This window comes from Hetaerina americana, unplaced genomic scaffold, assembly GCF_022747635.1.
Source record: "Hetaerina americana unplaced genomic scaffold, ioHetAmer1.1.p SCAF_1, whole genome shotgun sequence".
Lineage (NCBI taxonomy): Eukaryota > Metazoa > Arthropoda > Insecta > Odonata > Calopterygidae > Hetaerina > Hetaerina americana.
The window spans coordinates 28,747,293-28,769,096 of record NW_027286069.1 but is presented as its reverse complement, the minus strand read 5'-3'; the positions used below and the strand labels follow the sequence as shown (position 1 = coordinate 28,769,096).

The following is a 21,804-nucleotide window of genomic DNA, read 5'->3' as shown; positions in this document are numbered from 1 at the left end:
ATCATTACGATAGGAAATTAATTGTATCATCGCTGCCATAAAAGGGTAAAACCTCGTAGAGTGAAATGCGAAGAGAATTATTTACCGGGAAGAGTCGATATTATTTCTTCTTGGTATTAGGCTATTTGTGGAACATTTTTGAAGCGACTATCATGAATTATGCCTTTTTGTTTATTGTTCAAAATACGTTCAAGCCAAACAGTAATTAATTTCAACTTCTTTCTTAATGTTAGTTCTTAGTTCAGTGGTGCCACAACTGTGGTTGTGGCACCACTACTTTAAGTAACAATAAATTAAGACGCAAGTAATGTGCGGTCCAATCAGTTGCTTTCGCAAATGATCACACTTTTGGCAATATGATTTTTTTCTACATAATTTTCAGTGAGTTTTTCTGATAACTCTGTCTTCCAGCAAGACCATCACTTTTATGCAGGATTTTTTGCGGTCCCATCATCCATGATACGGCGCTTTTACCGATTGCATAATCTGTACTTACACATTTCTAAATGGATTAAAACATGGATGGCTGTTTTTTTGAAGGTTCTTACCGACTTACTTCAGGAGGACGTAGCTTGAGATGATTCTTTTCAGAGGACCAACTTGAATACCGATGCATGTGTCACAAAATCCTTTTATTTCTTTACAGACAAAGAAGCTGTGACGGGTCACCGGCCTAGCAATGCCCTCAAGGATGACAAGGTCCCCCTTGTGGCATGGGAGCCGTACTTTTGCGTGCTGCTTCAAGACGAACAGACACTCACCGCATACCGGAGTGAGGAAATGTCGGTGAGTGTTTGCGGAAACTTAGTTCTCTCATACCTTACCCCCTCTGGCTCCATTTTGGAATCGTCTTCTTGTGAACGCATGATAAAGAGTTGGCACCAATGCTCATGTGTTCGCTCAATGATGTGGTTGCAATGCGGTCATGTTTGACTGCAATCAAGCCTTAAGGTTATTTGGCTCCGGAATTGGTGACAGTTGGCCTACTTTTGGAAATCAAGTTTTTAATAATTATTTAAGATTTTGTTGCTGTATGATCTCGCATTATTATTGGTTATCCTAGTAGCTCTATAGAATTATTATGCTTTATTTAATTACAATAGCGTTTACTTGTTACTTTCCAACAACCCCTGAGTTCTCTTTGTGCAGTTGCTTGAATGAAGAAATCATTTTTGTAGCAATATTTGGGAATATATTTTATTATGTTTTCACGTACCTTTGGCCATTTATCATTGACTAGGAAAGAGCTTAAGCAAATACCTAATTAAACGAATCTTTATTTTAGCCACTTAATACACAGCTTTTTTTATGTTAGTAGTTGCTTAATGTGTGCATAAAGTTGAGTAAAATATTTCCCTCCATTGGAATTAATTTCATATTCCGTAGTTGACGTCTGGTAACTTTATATTTTACGTATTTTATATTGTCTCTTTGTATGCGGATGAAAGAATGTTATCTGTGTATCAATTTCTCTCACTTTTATTTGCGTTAATTTACGCAAGTTACAAAGCTAATGTAAAAAAGCCGACTTTTTCCCAAGTAAAAGGTATCTGTTGGAATTGTTTACATTTTAAGCTGTTGGTATTTGAGACAGACCATCAAAGCTCAAAATATTATAATATCTGGTTATCATGGTATTATTATAATTTCATCAGATATTTCTTATTATACATGCGTTTAAACACCCTTACACATTTACATATTTCGGAAATACTTCAAGTAATATGTTTCTCAATTCTTAGGATAATTTACTTTGTGTATTACTGTTATCTTTAAACGGGTTGACGCACCCATCTTCTGTGCTTTCATCTTACTGTTCTTTCATCTCTTAGGTAGAAGGTTTAGTTATATATAATACAATGAGCATGTTAGTTGCTTTGCTTAGTTACGTGAAAATAACACAAAATTGGTTTAACATCTTCACGGGGACTTTTATCTCTTGCATGGGGATTATTAATTCGACCCAGGTAAAAAGATTAATACGGTATCCGCTACTAAAGTAATGTACGTACCGAAGGCCTTATGTTGCTTTCAAGCGGATGGCGTGAAACAGCTGTCCCATATTGGCTGCAATTGCAGTTTCCCTTTTCGTCATTCACCACCTGGTGTACCTTATCATGATTACTTCAGCGGTGATAATTATGACTTTGGGCCAAAATTTGTTTCGGTATATCCATTCTTATAAAAATTTTAATTGCTATGGAATATGATTTATGAATAGATTTTTTCAACCACACCTTGTATTATTCGATGTCTTTTTTTCAAAATTTCCTGCCTTAAATGAATAAAATTGACGAAACGCACCTCGTGTTTCTCTATTATTCTCGTATGACTCGCGATGAGTGTGAAGTTTGAAACCCATTTTTCGAATAATAGTCGGAGTTGATGGTTTTAATTATATGTGCCACCGATCACAAATCATTGTCGATGTCAGATTTCGGCATTAGTTGTGAAACTGTGCGCAAGTTTTGGATGATAAGATTTCCTCGCTTGAAATGCTTTTTTTTACAATTCCTGTCGATTGAATGTTGTCTTCTCTGTGATTTTGCATACTGTCGCATATTTATCTGTTTCTGTGTAGTATTGATTGACCTAAGACAAGTTTTTGAAACATTTGCCTTTTAAAAGGGGACGCAAAATATTAATACGCTCAATTACTACCCTTTTATGTTTTTAAATAGTCTCATACTCGTAGCTCCATCGTGGCGGATAAATTCTAAATCTTCAGACCAATTTCATTTGTTAATTCAGTTGGACAAGAGCGAGTATGCATGAAAATTCTTTATCATCTGAAATATGCAGGAGCCCTCGAATCGCATTTGGAGCGTATATTCAAACATCGGGGTGTATTCACATAAAATTAAAAAATATATAAATCAGTTTCCAAACATATTTTGTTTTTTGATGGAATATAGAGTCATACTCCCTTTTCGTGGATATTTACTTACACCCCTTCAAAAATTGATTACAAACATGGTGGGTGAATATTCATTCCAAAGAGAGGACAATGAAACAATCAATAGCGTGGCTGAATCAAGCGCGGATACTACTTCAGTACCTTTATCAATCTCATTTGCTATCACGAGTTTTGAACTTTGTCGACGATAGATTCGCATCCGTTTAAAACTCGAAAACTGACTCGCTCATGTATAGAACAATGGGGTTATTATTACCCATGTGCTCGAGCCCCGTCCATGAAATACGTCAAGCGTTCATTATGCGTCGTGTTTTGGAATATCGCGATATTTCCGCGCAAGGGGACAAACCGGAATTTGATCAATTTAATGCCGGAGGTTACTTGAATGGGGCTTGCTCCTAAATGAAATATTCAACCGTAGACCATGCTGTTGAGCTAGGCAGCACTCTGCAATCAACAATACTAGTAAAAATTAATAAAAACACTGCGTCAAAATGCGTACCAACAGCGCTGACGTATGGAAAGTTTTTTTTTGTTTAAATTCAGTTTTAATTCATAAAATCCTAGTCGCGGGCGGGTTCGGTTTCGTATGACTGTTCGACTCACGGGATAGTGAAGGTAAGGCCAAAGAAAAAGGAAAAAGAACAAACGCCGAAATGAGCTTGGCATAATTCATGGACGGCGCTCTCTAGTCACCGCGCTCCGCTCTCCTCCTGCATGCGCGGAGGGGGGGAGCACGCGAGGCTCCTGAGGGAGGCTGTCTTCCCCGGCTGCAGTCACTCTGCCGCATTAGATTTCCTTCTTCCGAGGGCAACTCTCATCTTTTCTGGGATTTAATTACTAACTCAAGTCAGTAATGCAATTTCTCCCTCCTCCCGTCTTTTTCTCTTCTCCCTTTATCCCTTCCCCTTTTCTTCCCTCCACGCAAACCAAAAAACCCCTTTCTCTCTTCTCATTTCAGATCTTTCCCGGCACTCCCTCTCGACTGCGGTCGCAGAACAAGGTACGCCAAAGAAAAAGCATTAATTTTCTTGAAATGTTGTCTCTTCACATCACTTTCCGTTTCCTTTCTCTTTGAAGAAACGTCCGTTTTTCATCTATGTGTTTAAATCATGATTTTATGTTTTTGTTGGTTCTTTAACGGCGATAATCGTTGTTTTGCTGTTTATTTGTTTCTTGTATCCCTGTTATTCTTGGTGATTGCTCATGATGATGACTGTTTGTTTGCATGAAATTGACTTCCTTTTAGTTTCGTCATTTTTTGCTGTATGTTTTAAATGCTATTCTAACATCATTGTTATTGTATGTAAATCCACTTGCATGAGTAATGATTCCTCGAATGCAAATTATTTCGATTAGCGTAGATGGTACTTCTCAGCGAACGCATGCACTTTATGAGCCTACTGTTGTATTGAGGCGGTTATTTGAATAGCAGAGAATTGCTAGTGTGGTTTTGAGTACAACTCCCTGGGATTTCCCTGACTGTGGGTTCCCTGAGCTAATTTCGGCAGTCTTATCATCCAGTTCGAAGGAGGGGAAACACCAAAATGAGATTGGAACTGTGTATTTTTATTTAATTAAGGATAGTGCGAGAGATATGTCTTCTGGTTCACCGGGGAGGGCCCTTAATTAATTAAAAATTGTCTTCTGCAAAGATGGAATTTTAAAAATCGTTACGTTTGTCTTCACTCAATTGCCACTCTAGGCCCCTTGCGTTGGTAATAACAGAATAATCGGTGTAGGGATGTATACACACAAATAAATATAGTATATATGATATATAAATGAAACCAAAAATAAGTTAAAATCCACGTCGAAAACTGGTTTAGTACCTATGGTCCCATCGTCGTTGTGACTGTGACAGTGACAGTGATAATTTAACTTTTTCCACATGTTCATGGATATTTATCTCTTACTTTTCGTAAAAACTGAATTTTGCGATAAGACAATGAGAAGGAAAACGAGGGTGAAACTTTTCCACATGGCCCGCTCGATTACGTATTGAGAGGAAAGATAGTTTGACAAGGTCTTTTTCTCTGACTCTTGACTCCCCACTTCATTTCTCGTCCCTTCCCACTTCGTTTTTCTCGTACCCCCTCCTCTTCGACCCCATTTTCGGCTTTTGCCTCATGCTCCGTGGTCGCAGTATTCCTCCGATACACGTGGTGGCTTATGTTTATAGTCCGCTGACGTCAGGAAGACTCAACAATGGAAGGTCTTCTATATTTATGCCCTTGGATACTGGCTCTCGTATTCCCCGCTCGCGTTCATGGAACGCCAGTGTAAACAAAGCATTAATTTCTTCGTACTATAAATAGTTAATGATGAAACCTAGTTTTCTGACGTCTAATCTTCGATTACTTCACGATTAAATAAAGTAGCCTGTATTCTTCCATTGCCTATGAGAGCTTAGGAGTTGGAATGAGATAAGCAGTTGATGCAGCTCTTTGTTATCAACCGACGCACCATCTATTCTGCGTAGCCACGATGGTTGCCCTGCATCTTAAATCACCTTATGAGTCCTAAATTAGTTGTTTATCTATCTTATATATTATTGTTTATGTACATGTGTACTTTCTTCTATGACTTTATTTTCTTCTTTCTCGTTTCAAATCAGAAGTTGTGACACAATGATTATAATTCATAATAATGCCCTTTTCGGGAGCCAATGACATATAAATGACCGACTTCGAGCGCAACCTTTTCAACTAGTCTGAAAAAAAGCTGAGCCCAAATACAATGCAAAAATAATTTTTTTCTCTGTTGTATGGAAGTGTACTCCTTACATTATTGTATTGGAGTGAAACTTGGGTCTGTCAGTAAATGCATGTCGGAAAAATACGGTGGGTAAGTACGGGATACTTGAGAAATGTAAAAAAAATTATGAACACATGGAAGTAAAAACAGGAGAGATAGGGTGAGGATTGAGTGGGTCTTGGATTAACGTGTATTGAATGTACTTGTAATAGACCCGCTCGAAGTATGCGTAATGCTCTGTTTTGGTCATGTGAAGAGAATGGATTCGAAATCATCAAAAATAAACAACTGAAAAAATTTCATGGAAACACACTCCAATTTTCTGGGTGTATATATTTATTCTCAATTTATCAATTATTTTTTATATGAGAACTTCCCCTCAGCGGTCCTGTGTTAAGGTTTTCTAAAGCTGAGAATGTGAGAGAATACTAATGTGAGGGGAGTGGAAACGCTTTTATATTTCGTCCAAAAAAAATGGATGTAAGTGTTAGGCAAAAAAAAGAGGACTTTCAAGTAATAATAATGTCAGTAAAATTAACGAGCTTTGTTGTGTTGAAAACCTTGATATTAATTATAATAGACGAGGGAAGGAGAAAAGAATGATTAATGGAATTCGCAATAAAAAAAACTTTCCAAAACAATAAATTCTTTCAGACCTACAAATATTTGCTATGAAAAAATCAAGATAATGTAAAAATATCCCTAGTAGGAGCGTTCTAGCATATGACGTTGAAACATGGGTCCTACTTGTATGTGTGCGAAAATTAGGTGTAAGAAATGAATGGTTATTTTCTGGAGAAGGCTAAAATTAAATAAATTGAAAAGTTGAATAAAATAAGTGAAATTAATGTCTGATCAATGAAATGGGAATTGGCAATGCGAAACGTATTGGAAAGTATCATCTCTAGTAATTTGGAACAAAGTATCCTTGTGGAATAGGACAGATGACAACATTTTCGTGCAAAGAAGACCTGATAGAGATAATGGGTAAGAAGAAATGAAACATTTGGCCTAGAGTAGAGTGGATGGTTTTAGGGGAGAGCCAGGAATGCGCCTCGCCCTCATAACTTCATATTTCTCTTATTTCCTTAAATTTGTTGAATTACTTGTCATTGTATACCAAATTTAGGCTATATGTTGCATAAAATATTCCTAGAGCTGTTCTTTATCTCATTTTCCTCATGTTTCCCCCTCTGGGAAAGGGTTTATCATAAATTCACGAGCTGTCTGGGCCTCGAAGCCGAGTGACCCCAAATTTTGGCGCATTGCCACGAAAGTCGGCTAATACTGGAGACCCCCGCCTCTCCTCACCCTCTGCCTCCATCCTTCCCAACTTTGCTTCCTTTTCCTCGGTTTCCTCCCCCTCAAGATGGATTCGCCTGGCTTTCAGGAGAGGGTGTGTTGGTCGGACAACTGATCTTATACTTTCATTCATTTTCTCTCCTTCACATTTTATTACCGTTCCGTTTTAACCGTCATTCATTCACTTTTGTTTTTTTGTCATACTATAGCGCATTGGTGTACGGCATGCTTGTGACAGATGTGTGACCGTATTTTTCCTTGGAGGATTTATTTTATTTGGATTCATCCACTGAAGATGCCACTTTGGATACATCGATTCAAGTGACGCTCAATAACTAACGAATAAATGGGTGAATATATGGCTTGAGGCACGAGTCCGTGAAAAATGTGCCCAATGAGTTGTTGTTATTGATTTATTTCTAATGAAGTAGGCAAGAAGATTGAGCAAATAGGGAATATCTAAGAATTAGCGCCACACACTTCTTGTTTTGTACGCTTAATTGCAGTATCCAGCGCTTTTCACACGATTTCGTTATCAACCTGAAATTTTCTGGGGGACATGGTAGTCCAGTGAGCAGAGGGCTGGGCAACTGTGTTTGATTCCCAGGGCGCTTCTATTCACCCTCAGCTTTACCAAAGCTGTGTGACTTTTCTGGTGCCAATTCTTTCTGGGAAACTTTGTAATTCGCACGCCGTTAGGCTTATTACTATTTGAGCTCTGTCCTCTCCTATGAAACCAACCATTGAATTAATTACTGTGGTTTTCAATTTACCGTCTTCAAAGAAAGAAGGCAAAATGTTCTAGGTTGGCTTAAAGTGCGATAAAGTTCACGTATGTCATTTCATTGACGAATCTAGTTTACAGTTTTCTTTTCTTTGCAGCATTCGAGTATATGCCTCTTTATGTTTATTCTGTCGTTTTCTTTAAATGACTAGTGTTGCGGGATTTTGATACTAAGTGTTCCATGTGGTATGAATTCCATCGGTGCTCTTGTGGATATTTATTGTGTCGAAAGGTTACCGTGGATCTATGGGTGTTTATTTACTCTCCTCTGGCCGGCCGATTCTGTTTTTTCTTGTCTGTCCTAAGGAGGTGTGACCTTTAATTGATCGTAAATAGCGTGGAAGACAAGAAGAGTCTAATTTGTGTAACTTGCCGGTAGTAGTTAGCGTATCATCGAGTGACGGCAGTTAATGGGGAGTATTGCTTCGCGGCATAATTTGCACCTGTCCGAGTGAAGCTATAATTGGATAACCTCATCAAAATCTCAAACCACCGGTTGCCAGCTCTCGATCTAATTGTAAGATAATTACTCCGCGAATAGCCTTTGTGGAAGTATCGTAAGCGATAGGCGAAACTCCCACAGGGGATTGTGAACACTGAGATAATTGACCTTCACCGTACTGGCATATTTATCACTCAAGCCGTCGTCCTATGTGCCTGGGTTCACTTGTCACAGCGGAAACGGTCCACGCTCTTATCCACTTAAATTTTAAATCGAAATTTGTACCAATTAATCTGATCGCTTGGGAAGTGGGTATTTCAAACTCGACGGCGTATTGTTTGATCATGTGCTGTCCGTTCTCTCCGAGGTGTATAAGAAGGATGTTGGGGCGCGGAGGCACAAAAACATGCGGGGCTATCGCGCATAATTTCACGACACAACTCCTCCGATAGTTAAACACATGTGCGTGATCAATGAGCGAGACTTAAGTAATTACATCAATGCCAAACAGCCTGCTTCAAACTCGACTCGCGTCCCTACCAAATGTGAGTAATATTTCGAAATATTAAAAAAAATCAAACCTTTGTAATGAAATAAAAAATATTCTTCCCTTTTTATTTAGCTTATTCTGTGCTTAGAGGTTCCACACTCACGTAAATTATTGTAATTTCGTGTTTATTTAGCCGTTTTTCGTGAGAATGCGTTTTTGTGTTTGTTAGAATGATGCATATATCTCATTTCTGTTCAACTGCTCTATGCTTTCTTCTCACCTTAACATCATCACCTTTAATGCATAGTTCACCTAAAGTTAGATATAACAAATCTGTGATGAGCATGTCACTTTCCTACCACTCACTAATGACGATTGGCATGCAAAGGAGCGTAAATGTTGTGTGAGGTATAAAACTTTCTATATGGTATAAAAAAGCCATTTTATCCACACGCACTAATATACATTTTTTAAATTTCTCTTGGCATTTTAATGTAAAATATGCACCACGAGTCGGCAAGCGAACTATCCCTTGCACATTCATAGTTTTCGATGTGGTTGTATGAGAATATGAAAGCCCTAAGGGTAAGGATCCTTGTTGTACCACGTTACTATGATCAAAGTTCATGGGTGGTTGGGTGATAAATCGAGCTCGGATTTTGTTTTGGCGTGAGGGAAGATCGCTTATCTTCATGCCGGTAATGAGTTCAGTCTGCCCGAATTCATAACTCTCGAATCATCTAAAATAATATAATTAGTGAAACCAATGATTTTTAATGCTATGATAATACCTCATGTATTGATTTGACAAAGTTTTAAGTTTCTCTTCCTGGATTTTTGAAAATAAATGACACATGATTTTTCGTTTTTATTTCTTAATGAATTGTTTGGACTTGTTTTTTCATTATTTTATGTGCTCGTTATTAATTGGTTTCATGTAAGAATGCTCACAAAAATTCCCCTGCGTATGAGTGTGTGTATGTGTGTGTGTTTACACGGCAAAAAAGAAATGGTTGCAACAAGCCCCCGTTAACATGATTTGCAAAGGACCAGCAGTTCCACCGTGTACCTAATCACAATTGCTAACAATATATCCCTTTGGATGTTTAAAACGAACTGCTCCTTGTACCATAATCTTTGACCTTGTATAATGGGTTTACATGATAACTGATTCCTTACCAACCGGGGAGGGTTTGTGGCAGCGATCGGTAACTTACGGCCGCCGAAGGGTTTTCCTTTCGGTCGTTCTCGAGTGTCACATCCAAAGCGTTGGAGTGAGTTGGTACGCCCAAACTTCAGAATTCGACTGTTTGGCCTTGGCAAAAATAAATAAATGGTTGCCGACCGCTGCTGCTCCTTTTTTACATATATGCAGTGCGTATGTAATTTTTCTGACGTGTTTCCTTTCTTTTCTCTTCCCGCTCGTCGCGGCTCGTGAAGATCGGCGACGCTCTGTTCGTGGATCTCCCGCGGGTGCGCCTGGACGGCGGGGCCAAAGCCTTCCGCAAGAGGTGGGGCTACGAGCTGAGCCCCCCGCCGCCTCTCCTCGAAGAGGAGGAGGAAGAGTACGGCGAGGAGGACGAGGACGGGGACGAGGAAGGCGGCGAGGGCGCGGGGAAGGGGGCGGGTGGCGGCGGCGGTGGAAATGGAGGCCCCGAGGAGACGGTGTCGCTGAGGGAGGAGGGGATCACTACCGGTGGCGCTTCTCCTATGGGTGAGTACCCGCTTGGGGGGTGGCTTGTGGCCGTAATGAATGTGCGTTTTCAGCTTCACTTCTCTACCAGGGCTTCACATCTCTACCACGGAAGGTCTACGCAAGTTTGGTGCTCCGTCTTCGTCGTGCCCCCTTGTCCTTGCGGAAAAATGATTAAACCTTGAACTAAACGAAAGTATGTATGCCACCATTTAACTTGATTGGTTTCGGCAACCTTCATGTGATGCTCATATATGGTAATTCCAGATTAGGTCACGGTGTCGTGCTTTGCTTATCTCTGATTTGTAGGCATGCGTTGATTGTAACCGCGATTTTTGTTATTCGAATATATTGATGACGTTTTACATAATAAGGAAGATATGATACATATATCGTTGGCATACCTCCCATTGTTCTGCTTTGAACCATGAAATGAACTTCGATGGAAAGAACCATTATTCAGGAATACTTAAATATTTCTAACTCTTTTCCAGTGACATATGGACTTTCAAATAACCTGTAAACGTATAAAACTTTATTAGAATAACGAACAATTTTTTCATTAAATGTGATTTTGGACGATTGTTGAATTGCCAACGTGGGTAATTGAAGTATTTTAATGAAGTTGGACGGTGGGCTGTCGGACCCCAAGCGTGTGTATTTTTTAACTTTGTCACCTCTCATCTACTTACTCATAAGTCCATGCCCTTGAAATATTTTTTTAAAGTTACATATTTCTTTGCGGGGTCCAAAATGTTTGATTTCCACTCCTAAACTCTTAGTGCCCGAAACTTTTGCAATCTCTTGACGTTCATACATCGTCTGGACCTAAGTCACATTTAAATTAGGTTATGAAATAAACCCTGCGAGACAACTTTGGTTTATCGGATTGAGGGCGTAGGCCTGTTGCCTCGCTATTTTTATCTGCCATATCCCGAGTTTAACTCGGTGATTCCTCCCTTCCGTGCTTAATCCAAATGCTGTTTAAACACCGTTGTCGTACTTCATTGTATTGGCTTCATTTTCATTCTGCCTACATGTCCACAGATAGTTTGGTGGCAAGTACTGTCTTATCATGGAATTTTTATTTTGAAAATGTTAGAACTTGAGAATCGGATTAAATATTATTTCGGATAATTTAACGTCTCAGACTGCAGAACCTTTAAATAAAAACATAAACTCAAACAGCTGAGAAAAGATACATTTAGAGGGCTAGTGTCTTACATCACCGACCGTTAGCTGGAATGGCAGCTGTTCGTCACATGTTTGGAAGAAATGCCCTTGATGCGAAACAGGATGTAATTGGAGACATCCACGGAAAAATGTATCCGCTGAAAATTCTCTTCTAAAACACGCTTGCGTACTTGTGATTGTCCCTATGATAGACCTAATATTGATTGGTGTTATCATATTTCTTGCATTCAAAAGAAAATTCTGCGAGGAAGGGTATTCCTGGTCATTTCCAAGATTTATGAGGTAATTCTTGGTGGCACAATCATCCTAAAATAAAGTGCACAGAAGTGGTTTTCTAGTGATTTTGAAATAAACTCCTAATCCGAGCGATAACTTAACCTGAAACGTGGCTATGTTTTTGTATCGCACCTTTCTGAAGTATTTCAGCAGCCATTCTGGAGGGGAAAGTGGTCGGCTGAGGCCAGTAGTGGGTCATGCGCGGCCTCTATAGGTTTTACAACCAAAATGGTATCGTGTTTGCTTAAAGGGAAGAGAGAAAAAAGTCTTCCACATATATCTTGCGGACACCCTTTTTGGATGTGATGTGGCGACGGAGGCTCCGTTACGACACTCAGCGCGACGCTCTGCGACTAAATGTGGTTTCATCATTGGAATGCAGTGCTGAAGGAAACCTAAACACTAAAAGTCGGAAAGAAGTATACGAAAAAATTAATTTCATGTACTTCATTAAGTGTAGTGGTAGAGAAGCGTTCCCGAAATTTGCGACAACATCGGACGCACAAGAAGAATGTCAGAAGTGGCTACTCACAATTATTACATAATTTTGAAAGTACACTAGCTATAACGTACCTTTTTTAAAATTTTTTATATATATTTTTAACAGTAGGGAGTTGATACTTTTGTTTACTTAGTTTTAAGATTTTGTTGAAGGGTTTTTAAGGAATCTTGAGAAAAATTTGGAAAGAAATCGGGTTGCTGAAATAATAGCTTTGGCTTTGGAACAATGGTGGTCTGAAATCATTCAGTGTTCCATTTGAAAGATTAATGGATCTAGGGTAAAAATATCAATGGCTTAGGGAAAAAACAATCAAAAGCGTTTGGAATCCGTTGGACTACTGCAATCACTCTCTCCTTAGTAAAAATACACGAGTGTATGCTGATATGTATTGAGTAACACTTGAAATGCATTACTGTCGTACAGTTTTACTGATTTTGTATAAGAAAAAGGGCCCAAGACCAAGGATATAGGAAATATAGTGAGATGAAACTTCTCCGAGAAGCAATATGGGATAGAATCAGCCTTAATTTTACCGTTGTACTGAATTTATTATCAGCAGCGTATTTGGTTTAAAGTGTAAACTTTTCTGTATTATATTTTGAAACCTTTTCCCACATATTATTGATCCAAAATTATTCTCGGGAGTATTTAATTTTAGAAAAACCTGCCTAATTACTGACATTATTCAACCACTACCGATGAAAATTTTGAAATGGGAGAGAAATTTATAGCACGTGCTCACTTTGAAGGAGATGAAATGTGTATAAATGTTGAAATAGTGATTTCCGTAAATATAAACGACCTGGATAAAACCTTCGTCCTCGAAAAGGCGCGAAGGTGAGTTTTCTCAGTTTGCTTTTCAACGCTATGGGTTTGTGGTGGTAGAGATTATTTATGCGCCCATTAAGTTATTGCATCTTGGAACTCCTAGAAGTGTACCGATATTGGCTTATTCGGTTTTCGATAAATATGTAATAAGCAAAACCGACATATTTTGAAATAAAAAATGTCAGACTATGAACCCTTAAGCTCATTTAAGCCTGAGGCCTGCGCAAGATTTAAGAAGCCTTAAAAAATGCCCGAATATATTTTGCATAAACTAAGAATGATATTCAGTCTATTTTAAGTGTTTTCCTGAGGGTTTTTGCTATAGCATTTTCTTTTTCCATTGTACAGTTGCCTAAATATTTATTTTGCTACGTTTATCATTTGTTCGTCGTGTTTAGTGTTAAAGTGAATTTTTAATGTCAGCGATGTTGAAAGTCCCAGAATACGTTTCCGTATACGACGTATTCCATTATTTTATGCCTTTTCAGTTTCAACGTTTCCTTTTGAAGTTTTTCAAATCCCCTGTCAAATCTCTGGCGTAAAATAAATTATTCTTCGCTCTTTAACTAGACGTTTTTTTCATTTTTTCTTCCTCTATTCGTATTATTATCCTCGCCTTTCGTCGCTTTTCTGATAAAGTAGCAATAATGGATATCGCCTACGTTAGCATCCATTTAAATCGTTGCATCCGCGCCAAATCGCCTTGGCCGTTCTTGGTAGTTTATAGATTAATGACTTTTAGCTTGGAGTTCTAGTATACCTTTGTTTCCATGATAAATGTGGGGGACTTATTTGGAACGTGAGACCCGTGTATTTTCGCAGTATTTATTTCCCGAGCGGCCGCAGATACTTGTGGCTTAGTCTTTGTATTTCCAATATTAAATGGTTTTTCTATTCGTGTTTTTTCCTTCGTACAGGATTGAATATTTATCCGATAGCGATAATAATTCTCGGAGGCGTGAAGATCTTTTGTTTTTTAATTGTCCACAGTAAATTTGCAGTTCATTTGGCTGTTTTTTATTGCATTATTCTCTTTAAATCATCCAAACTTGATCTTTTATTCTAAATATTGCCTTTTGCTCTTTTAACGTAGTCTTCCATTAATGTAATATGAAGTAATCTGTTCGAATAATGTATTCCGCTATTAAATATGAGTCTTCACTAGTAATAATTGCAATAGATCCACAGGTACTTGAGAAATTATTGGTGCTGGATTTCGTAGTGGATTGAATGATACTTATTTTTCCCAAGAAGGCTCAATATAAGATTTCCTGACACCTTCTAAACTACCATTTTCACCGCATACTTATATACTTGTATTTTAACTTTCATTAATTTGTGTATATTATTCATGATACTAAACTTATTTAAAGGTAAATTATGAGCGGCTCATGGTGAATATTTTCTTCGAAGTATCGCGAGGACTACTTCCTCCTTTTTTCTGGAAAAAGACTCGGATTTCCTCCTGAAGGCTACTGCATAATTTCTCCATTCCTCTTCCTAATATTCATTTCTTTCCTTTGACTCCGAACCCCTTCAAAAGGCTTTCGTTTTGGATTTCCTTTAGGTCCGAGGCTCTTTGCATCAGAGCCTCTGCACGGGTACCCCTTACGAAACTGAAGACCATACTACCTTTGCTTTCATAATCTTCCGCCAACGATCTGGACTGGTGTCCCTCTAACGCCCAACTCGTGTACTACTTTCCAATTTTCTTGACTGCTGTGAGCTGCAGTTGACGGCCACAAGATGGCATAAGTGAACAACCGAGAAGTAGGACGTCCGAGGCCGCGCTGCTACGCTGTCTCGCAGGTGGTTTACGGTGCTCTACGGAGCTGTAAAAAGGCTGAAGCAACATACACTTAATCTGAGTTATATTTTGTATTTATGAGCGTTCGTGCTAACGAAATGTTTGCTCTTGGTTTGCTTGAGAGTGGTCATCTTCTTTTAGGCGTTAAGGTGTTCACTGCCACATTCGAATTGAAATACATATTGCCGAGGGTAATGAGAGTTCTTCGAAAGATCTCTTTACAGATAATTTTCATAGAGATTTCAGTATACCTGTCATTGAATAAAAAATGCTCAAATTGAATTTATGAAATAGATTCGCGGCGTCTAAATAGATTTTGTCCCCTTCGAAGTAATCCCCATTAGATCTATTCCAACGTTTTTTTCCAATCCTCGAAGCACTTTATAAAATCATTTTTTGTTATCTTGTTCAGCTCCTCCTTCGAAGCAGTCTTTATCTCGTCAATCATAGCGTAGCGTCGTCCTTTCATGGGACTCTTCAGTTTCAGGAAAAAGAAAAAGTCAGTGGGGGCCAGATCTGGGGATCACGGTGGCTGCGGCATAATTAGTACGATGTTTTTGGCAAAACATTTGCGCCCAAGTAAGGATGTGTGAGCAGGGGCGTTGTCATGGTGCAAAAGCCAATTTTTGTTCTCCCACAAATCCGCGCGTTTGTGGCGGATTGCTTCGCGTAAATAGCGCATAATTTGCATGTAATATTCCTTATTTACGGTTCTACCGTTCTGTGGCAAGAACTCCAACAAGATGCACCACGCCCCTGCAATCGAAGAAAACTGTAAGGAAAACTTTCACATTCGACCGAACTTGGTTCGCTTTTTTCGGTCTCGGCTCTTGCTGCAGCTTCCATTGGGATGATTGGGAGTTTCCACGTCATAACCATAAACCCATGATTAGCCACAAGTTATGACCCTCTGGAGCAAATTTGGGTCGTCGCGGACTGAGTCCAACACCTCATTAGTTATGTTAATGTGTTGCCTGTTTTGGTCGAAATTTAGCAATTTTTGTAAGAATTTCGCGGCTATCCGTTTCTTTTATCCATTTTTTGGGACAGGAAAAAATCGAAGACAAGCCAAAACACGCCCAAGCAAAAGAGCTGTCAACAATTAACTGAACATTCGAAATGGCCGAACTCTTCGGCATTAGTGAGAGACATAAGTACCAACATAACGCCACGAAAAATCGAAAATCAAATATACGTAACCCGCGAAATTTCAAAATTCGCGGAATATACCCGGAATGTTACCCAGATAAAATTCAAATTATTAGAGTCAATCAATATGTAGCCCATGCAAATGTAAAATACATCTGCATAATATGTTATCAGCGACTATATCCAATGATGATATTTCGATAATGCGATGACAGTATTTCCTTCCTCTTAGATGTATTCCACCAGAAGAGTACCAGTAATGAAAAGAAATTGGCCAACTTTGTCATAAATCTTGAAAAAGAAGTAATTTTTAAAGATCATTTGGAATAGGTATATTACCATGAAGACCCTTTTGCGGTATCTTTTTTAGTACAGTTTGAAGTAGAATATTCCAACCCCATTAGTTTTAAATCAGTACGATTTGAATTTTTTCGTGGTAGGTCGTAAGTAGGCACATAAATCACATGCATCTCGAGGTTCCCATCCATGGACACTCCGATTGCCGTTGTGACGATTATGTCGTCTTCAAAAACAAATTGTTTTTGATCGGGCGAATCTTCGTTATGATTTGTTTATTTCACGAATAAAATCATTCTGCACTGCGCTGGAAATGTTGAGGTATTCAAGATTGTTTCTATACAATGCCACCTATTAAGTACCTCTTCTTAACTTATTGCATCAAATTTCATTACCTACGGTACACTTCCCAAGATTATTTTACCTCCAAAATAATTAGTTTACTTGCGAAATATTTGGCAGATTAAAACAGGCGTCTACAAGCCTTAAAAGATGTTTTATCAATAATAACCCAATAAACTTTTCAAAATATGTTTCAATTCCTAACCTACCTTTACTTGCTTTGAATTATATTCAGAAGTTGGTTTTGAATATCAATAATCTTGGCCGTGGTTTTCGTCCATTTTACTTTTACACATATACCAACACTCCTCCAAATCCCATGCATAATACTCATATGTGTATATGTCGTCGGTAGTACTAGTCGTCCGTAGTAACCTGCACAAAATCCGAAGATTTAATGTGCAATTTCCGTAACATGATCGCTCGCGAGCCGATCATGTCCGGTGAATTATATTTGAGTCCGGAGATAATGGTTGAATTCCCGGCATGGGATAAGTTGAAAAAACAGTGAGAGGGAAACCAATCTTGGTATAAAAGAATACAGCATTGATAGAAGTATTTGTATTGGAAAATGGTCAGTTGTTTTGGATGTATGTCGTATCTGCGCTCTTGGCATGATAATCACGGCTGTCGAAAGCTTGGCGTAAAGGAAGTAAATCTTTCAACCAGGCGTACTCTCCACTTAAATTTCAAACGACCACCTTGGAAAGTTGCTTTCCCAGCCCATCCCGTCGATGGAGATCGGGAGAGCGTCTGAATATTTTCACGCCTTGCTCGCCAGTGATAGGTACCCCCTTGCAGTATGGCATCAATAGTCTGTCAGTGCCGGACGTAGATCACCATATTTATCCCAGTCGCCCGAAGACGGAGGAATAAAGAGAGGATGTCGCCGGATGAATGGAATCGGACGTGTCTCGCACGAATATCTCGGCGGCGGACGGTTCTACGAATCCCTTGGCGATGCCTCCGCTCGAGACTCCCGTACTCATCGTCCTTCGAATCTCATCCATCGCGCCAAGCTTCCCTCCTCCCTGCTCGCCGCCCCACTCCATTCAGTTCCTTCCCCCCCTATCACTGAGTTTAAACCGGAAATACTTAGGGTATATGCGACTGGCATCTGTCTACGTGTCTCAGGAACACATTTTTCAACTAAGGTTGGGGTGACCATGGGGAATATTTCCATTTACCGATTTCGAATGGTCGAGTTAAAATATTTTTTATGTTGTGCCCTTATAATTGGTGCGTATCCAATCGCGGTATATAAACGAAAAACGAGAAATCAAGTCACTGCGTGCCATACACGTATCATTTGCGCGCGTCAATCATGCTAGTAGTTCGCTAAAATCCAAGCACCAACTTCACATCGTTGTATTTTCAAATTAATTTTCCATTATAAGCCAGGTATCGAGATGAAAAAAACCTCAAAAAACATGGATTTAATTGGTCACTATCTTAGGCCATCTACCTTAATAATAATAAACCCGCGAGGATAAAGGTGGGACAAGAAAGAAATAAAGTAGTCAGTTAATAGCGATTGTTCTTTTTTGTGTTCTCCTTTTCCGCTATTTAAATTCATGTGTTGCCATTCTAAAACTGATTGTCTTGACCATTTGTTGGTAAACTCCTCAAGTCTGATTATTTTATTAGAAGTTGAAAGTGTTAATGGCGATTTTTCCATTACTCAAATAACTTCTGATGATTAGTCACCTTTTAAAAATGCTTAATATTGAAAAACTAAAGATGACAATTAGGTTTTGCGAATGGCGCACGCTCTCCAAGTTTTTTCTATGAAGAGTAAATGTGCTTTTGACATTCTCATCATCATTGTGTTCCTTCTTGAAGACATAGGGTGTCGTTGCACATTAAATGAGAATTTCCCTAGTCACCTTGAAATACAGCGTGTCCTCCCCGAAAGTAGGACCAGTAAATGTTCGAATGAGAGTCGATGAACGGGCGATTGGTGTTGCGGCGTCTCAATCGCATCCATGTACTCATCCCGCGTAATTCAAGGCGAGACGGATCGCGCATTCTTTTGACGCGTGAATTTGCGTAAAAACACACCACTCTTCGCGGCATCCCGCTCTTATTTCCCTCCCGCAAGGCTGAGTAACGCTCACGTGGGGAAGTGGATTGTTGATGAGCTGACCCAAGTATGTGACGGCTCTCGTCTGGAAGAAGTAAGACAAATGACGCAAGGCGGGGAAGCGGAAGTGAGGCTCGAGGTCTTGTGGACATCCGCCACGGAGGAAGGAGGGTTCGGGGGATCCCACATCCTTCTGCACCCTCCCTACCTCCCCTTCCTCTCTTTCTCCTTCTCCCCGCCTCTACTTTCAACCTCGGATGGGCATCCGGCGTGATGCATATACTTTTTTCAGCTTCTTTCCATTTAAAGACCAAATGCCTTTTCTCGGATATACGCCTAGTTAATTACTACATGGAGCGTTTGAATAACCTGACAGCCCGAAAGCAAGTTTTATGTACGAAGAGCCGTGAAGTCAAAACTTAAGTGATTTTGGAAGTATTACCCCTGTTTATTTAAACTTTTGGACCAGAATTGTCATCAAACTCATTCTTAATGTATGAGTGTAACGGAAAAGGAATTTGTACTTTATATTAGTAATTGTTTTTTTAAATATTCCATCTGAAATTCCTTGTTGATCAAATTCATGGCTGACGTATTTGAAAGGTATAAAATGTCGTGCTGATGAATCGGATATTATAATCAGTCAATTTGGAGGATATTTGACTCTTAAGTATATATTTTTATTAGCATGAACACTAGTAACTGCTCAAGTCTGACATGAATGACAAGGAATATCTCGCTGGGATATAGGACTTCCGTGACCCGTTGTTTTTGCCTAAGGTAAACATTTTTCTTTGGGTAGCTCGAATTTCGGTGCATAATAATTTCTATTCTTGTGGCACGGATTGTTCCGAGGGAGGGTTCGATAGTTAATTTCTCTTTGTTTCTCGCTGTGGTCTGCCTATCAATATGGTTCGGGCTCATATTTCTTCCTTGTCGGCGTTATTGTTACGCAGTGTTAATCTACTACACTACAGCCTTTTTTTCGTTGACTCCGACCCACTAATAGGGCCTAATTATTACAAAATTATATGAAAGAATAATTTTTCAAATACTTCAAAAGCTATTGTGACACTCCGTTCGTTGAAAACGATTTATAACTAAAGGAACAGCTTCTCTCATTGTATTTGTCTCTCTTTCTCAGTTAAAATATTTGTTCCTTCTGAGGAAAGGGGGATCGAGTTGGGTTGGTGGACAGTGTACTGGCTCCCACTCCGATAGCCCGGGTTCTATCCAGCGCATATTTAAGGTGGTGTCCAATAAACTCGAAACTGCACTATCCTAAACTTTTTTAATTCGAATATTTTCCCAGTGTTTGTTAAACGACGTTTATGTCTTCCATGCAGCTCCGCAGACATTCTTCAACGGATCTGGTGTAACCAACGTGGATGTATTTGTCGAACAAACCAACCGGTCCATACATACTGACAGATCTTATCCATTATTTGTTCACGCGGTATCGCCCAATTGGCCAGATTTTCGATGTCGCGCTCCCTCAGCCGCGAAGTGAACTCCTGTTCCGCGTACACGGCGCTCCTACTTAATCAATACTCGCTTTTAAGTGTCGCCAAGGTGCACTCGCGGTTCAGCCCCCGTTCCCTCCCCCGCTCGCTAGCTAATGTTCGCAAGCCAGGTGAATAGACTCCCTTTGCGTATGTATATCCCTTCTTGAAGCGCGAGAGTAGGAACGGCACGACGGAGGTGGATGAGCGGGTGAGTGGCGCCGTCAAGGGGGTTGCCGCACGACGGGCTTAAGCGCTTGAACCCGTGAGAGAGCAAACATCGCCCTCTCGAGGCCGGGTTATTATTTATTTCTTGAAATATTTGTTTTTTAAGATCTCTTCTTGGTAAGTTTCCTCTGTATACCCACTTCCGAGCCATACTGAGAGGAGGAGAACACTTTCGTGGCGCATTTCACTGAAATTTCGTGCATACCTACCTGCGGCTCTAATTATTTTCATACATGTGCCTTAATTCATGTTCATTTTTTAAGCGCATAAATATTTTATAGTTCGTGATGTCACCCGTTTCGCCGAAGTGACCTTAATAATTCTAAGTTGGAAAAATATATTCCGCATCTCGGCGTACAAGAGCAGAAGGCTATATGCAGATGTTGGAGAGTTTAGTGTGTCACTGAGGTTACCGTCTTAGAAGGCAAAGGGCTGATTTAGTGTTGGAAGTACGGAGGTAATTCCCTTGTGGTTCTCTCTGTTATGAATGATGACATTTTAAATAACGATGAAAGTAGTTCGTATAGTAGTAGTAGTGAATTGGTGGCGTTAAATTTGCACCAAACCTCATTGGACATCCTTGAACAAGTCGATGTAACCAAATTTAACGGAAAAAGACTATTATCTCTCGGAGTTTGTGAAGTAAAGAAAATTGCAGATCTTTGCGATGTAAACTTCGGAAATTATCACTTTTACAGGCAGATTCGGGTTGATGGACATGTACATAGGAATGGGTTTACTTTTAGCACCCGAATTATACATTTATTTTCTTTTCTCCGTGACACAAGTTTTTTATTGTATGGAAGATCGGTGATTCGGATTTCGAGTTTCATGTAGACCTTAAAGGCTGCATTTCCATTTAAAATAGTTTACAGCGATGAATTGCTATTATTTAGACCCGATTTATTGGGTAGGAGCCAATTTCATCGGCGCCAGTAATATATATCTGGGGCGCCTCCAAACTCACATAATAGTATCGATGCTGTTGATGCTATCGTAACCATATAGAGCAATTTATTGTAGCCTTATATGAGAATGTATCAGGAGGTACAGTTCAGTGATTGGAAGGGGACGTATTATGCGAGGAGTTACTAAATGGTAGTACACTGTGATAAAACTCGATCGTCTCGCCATATTTGTCGTATGGCCGTCAGTGCGTGCAGAAGATTCATGGTCTATGTTGCCCCGAGATCACCTGCGTTTAGCTGCGT

The 21,804-nt window shown here is 39.5% G+C and overlaps 1 protein-coding gene across 2 annotated transcripts in view; it reads left to right on the top strand.

Moving 5' to 3' along the window:
* The window catches only part of raskol (Ras GTPase-activating protein raskol), a 650,862-nt gene that overhangs the window by 355,959 nt on the left and 273,099 nt on the right, over nucleotides 1-21,804 (top strand). The window contains exons 2-4 of one of the 2 annotated variants that reach the window (XM_071587450.1): nucleotides 647-786; nucleotides 3,879-3,920; nucleotides 10,133-10,406. In XM_071587450.1, coding sequence (XP_071443551.1) covers nucleotides 647-786; nucleotides 3,879-3,920; nucleotides 10,133-10,406 — 456 coding nt within the window. The remainder of the gene's footprint in view (nucleotides 1-646; nucleotides 787-3,878; nucleotides 3,921-10,132; nucleotides 10,407-21,804) is intronic. The other variant, XM_071587458.1, reaches the window with a different exon arrangement.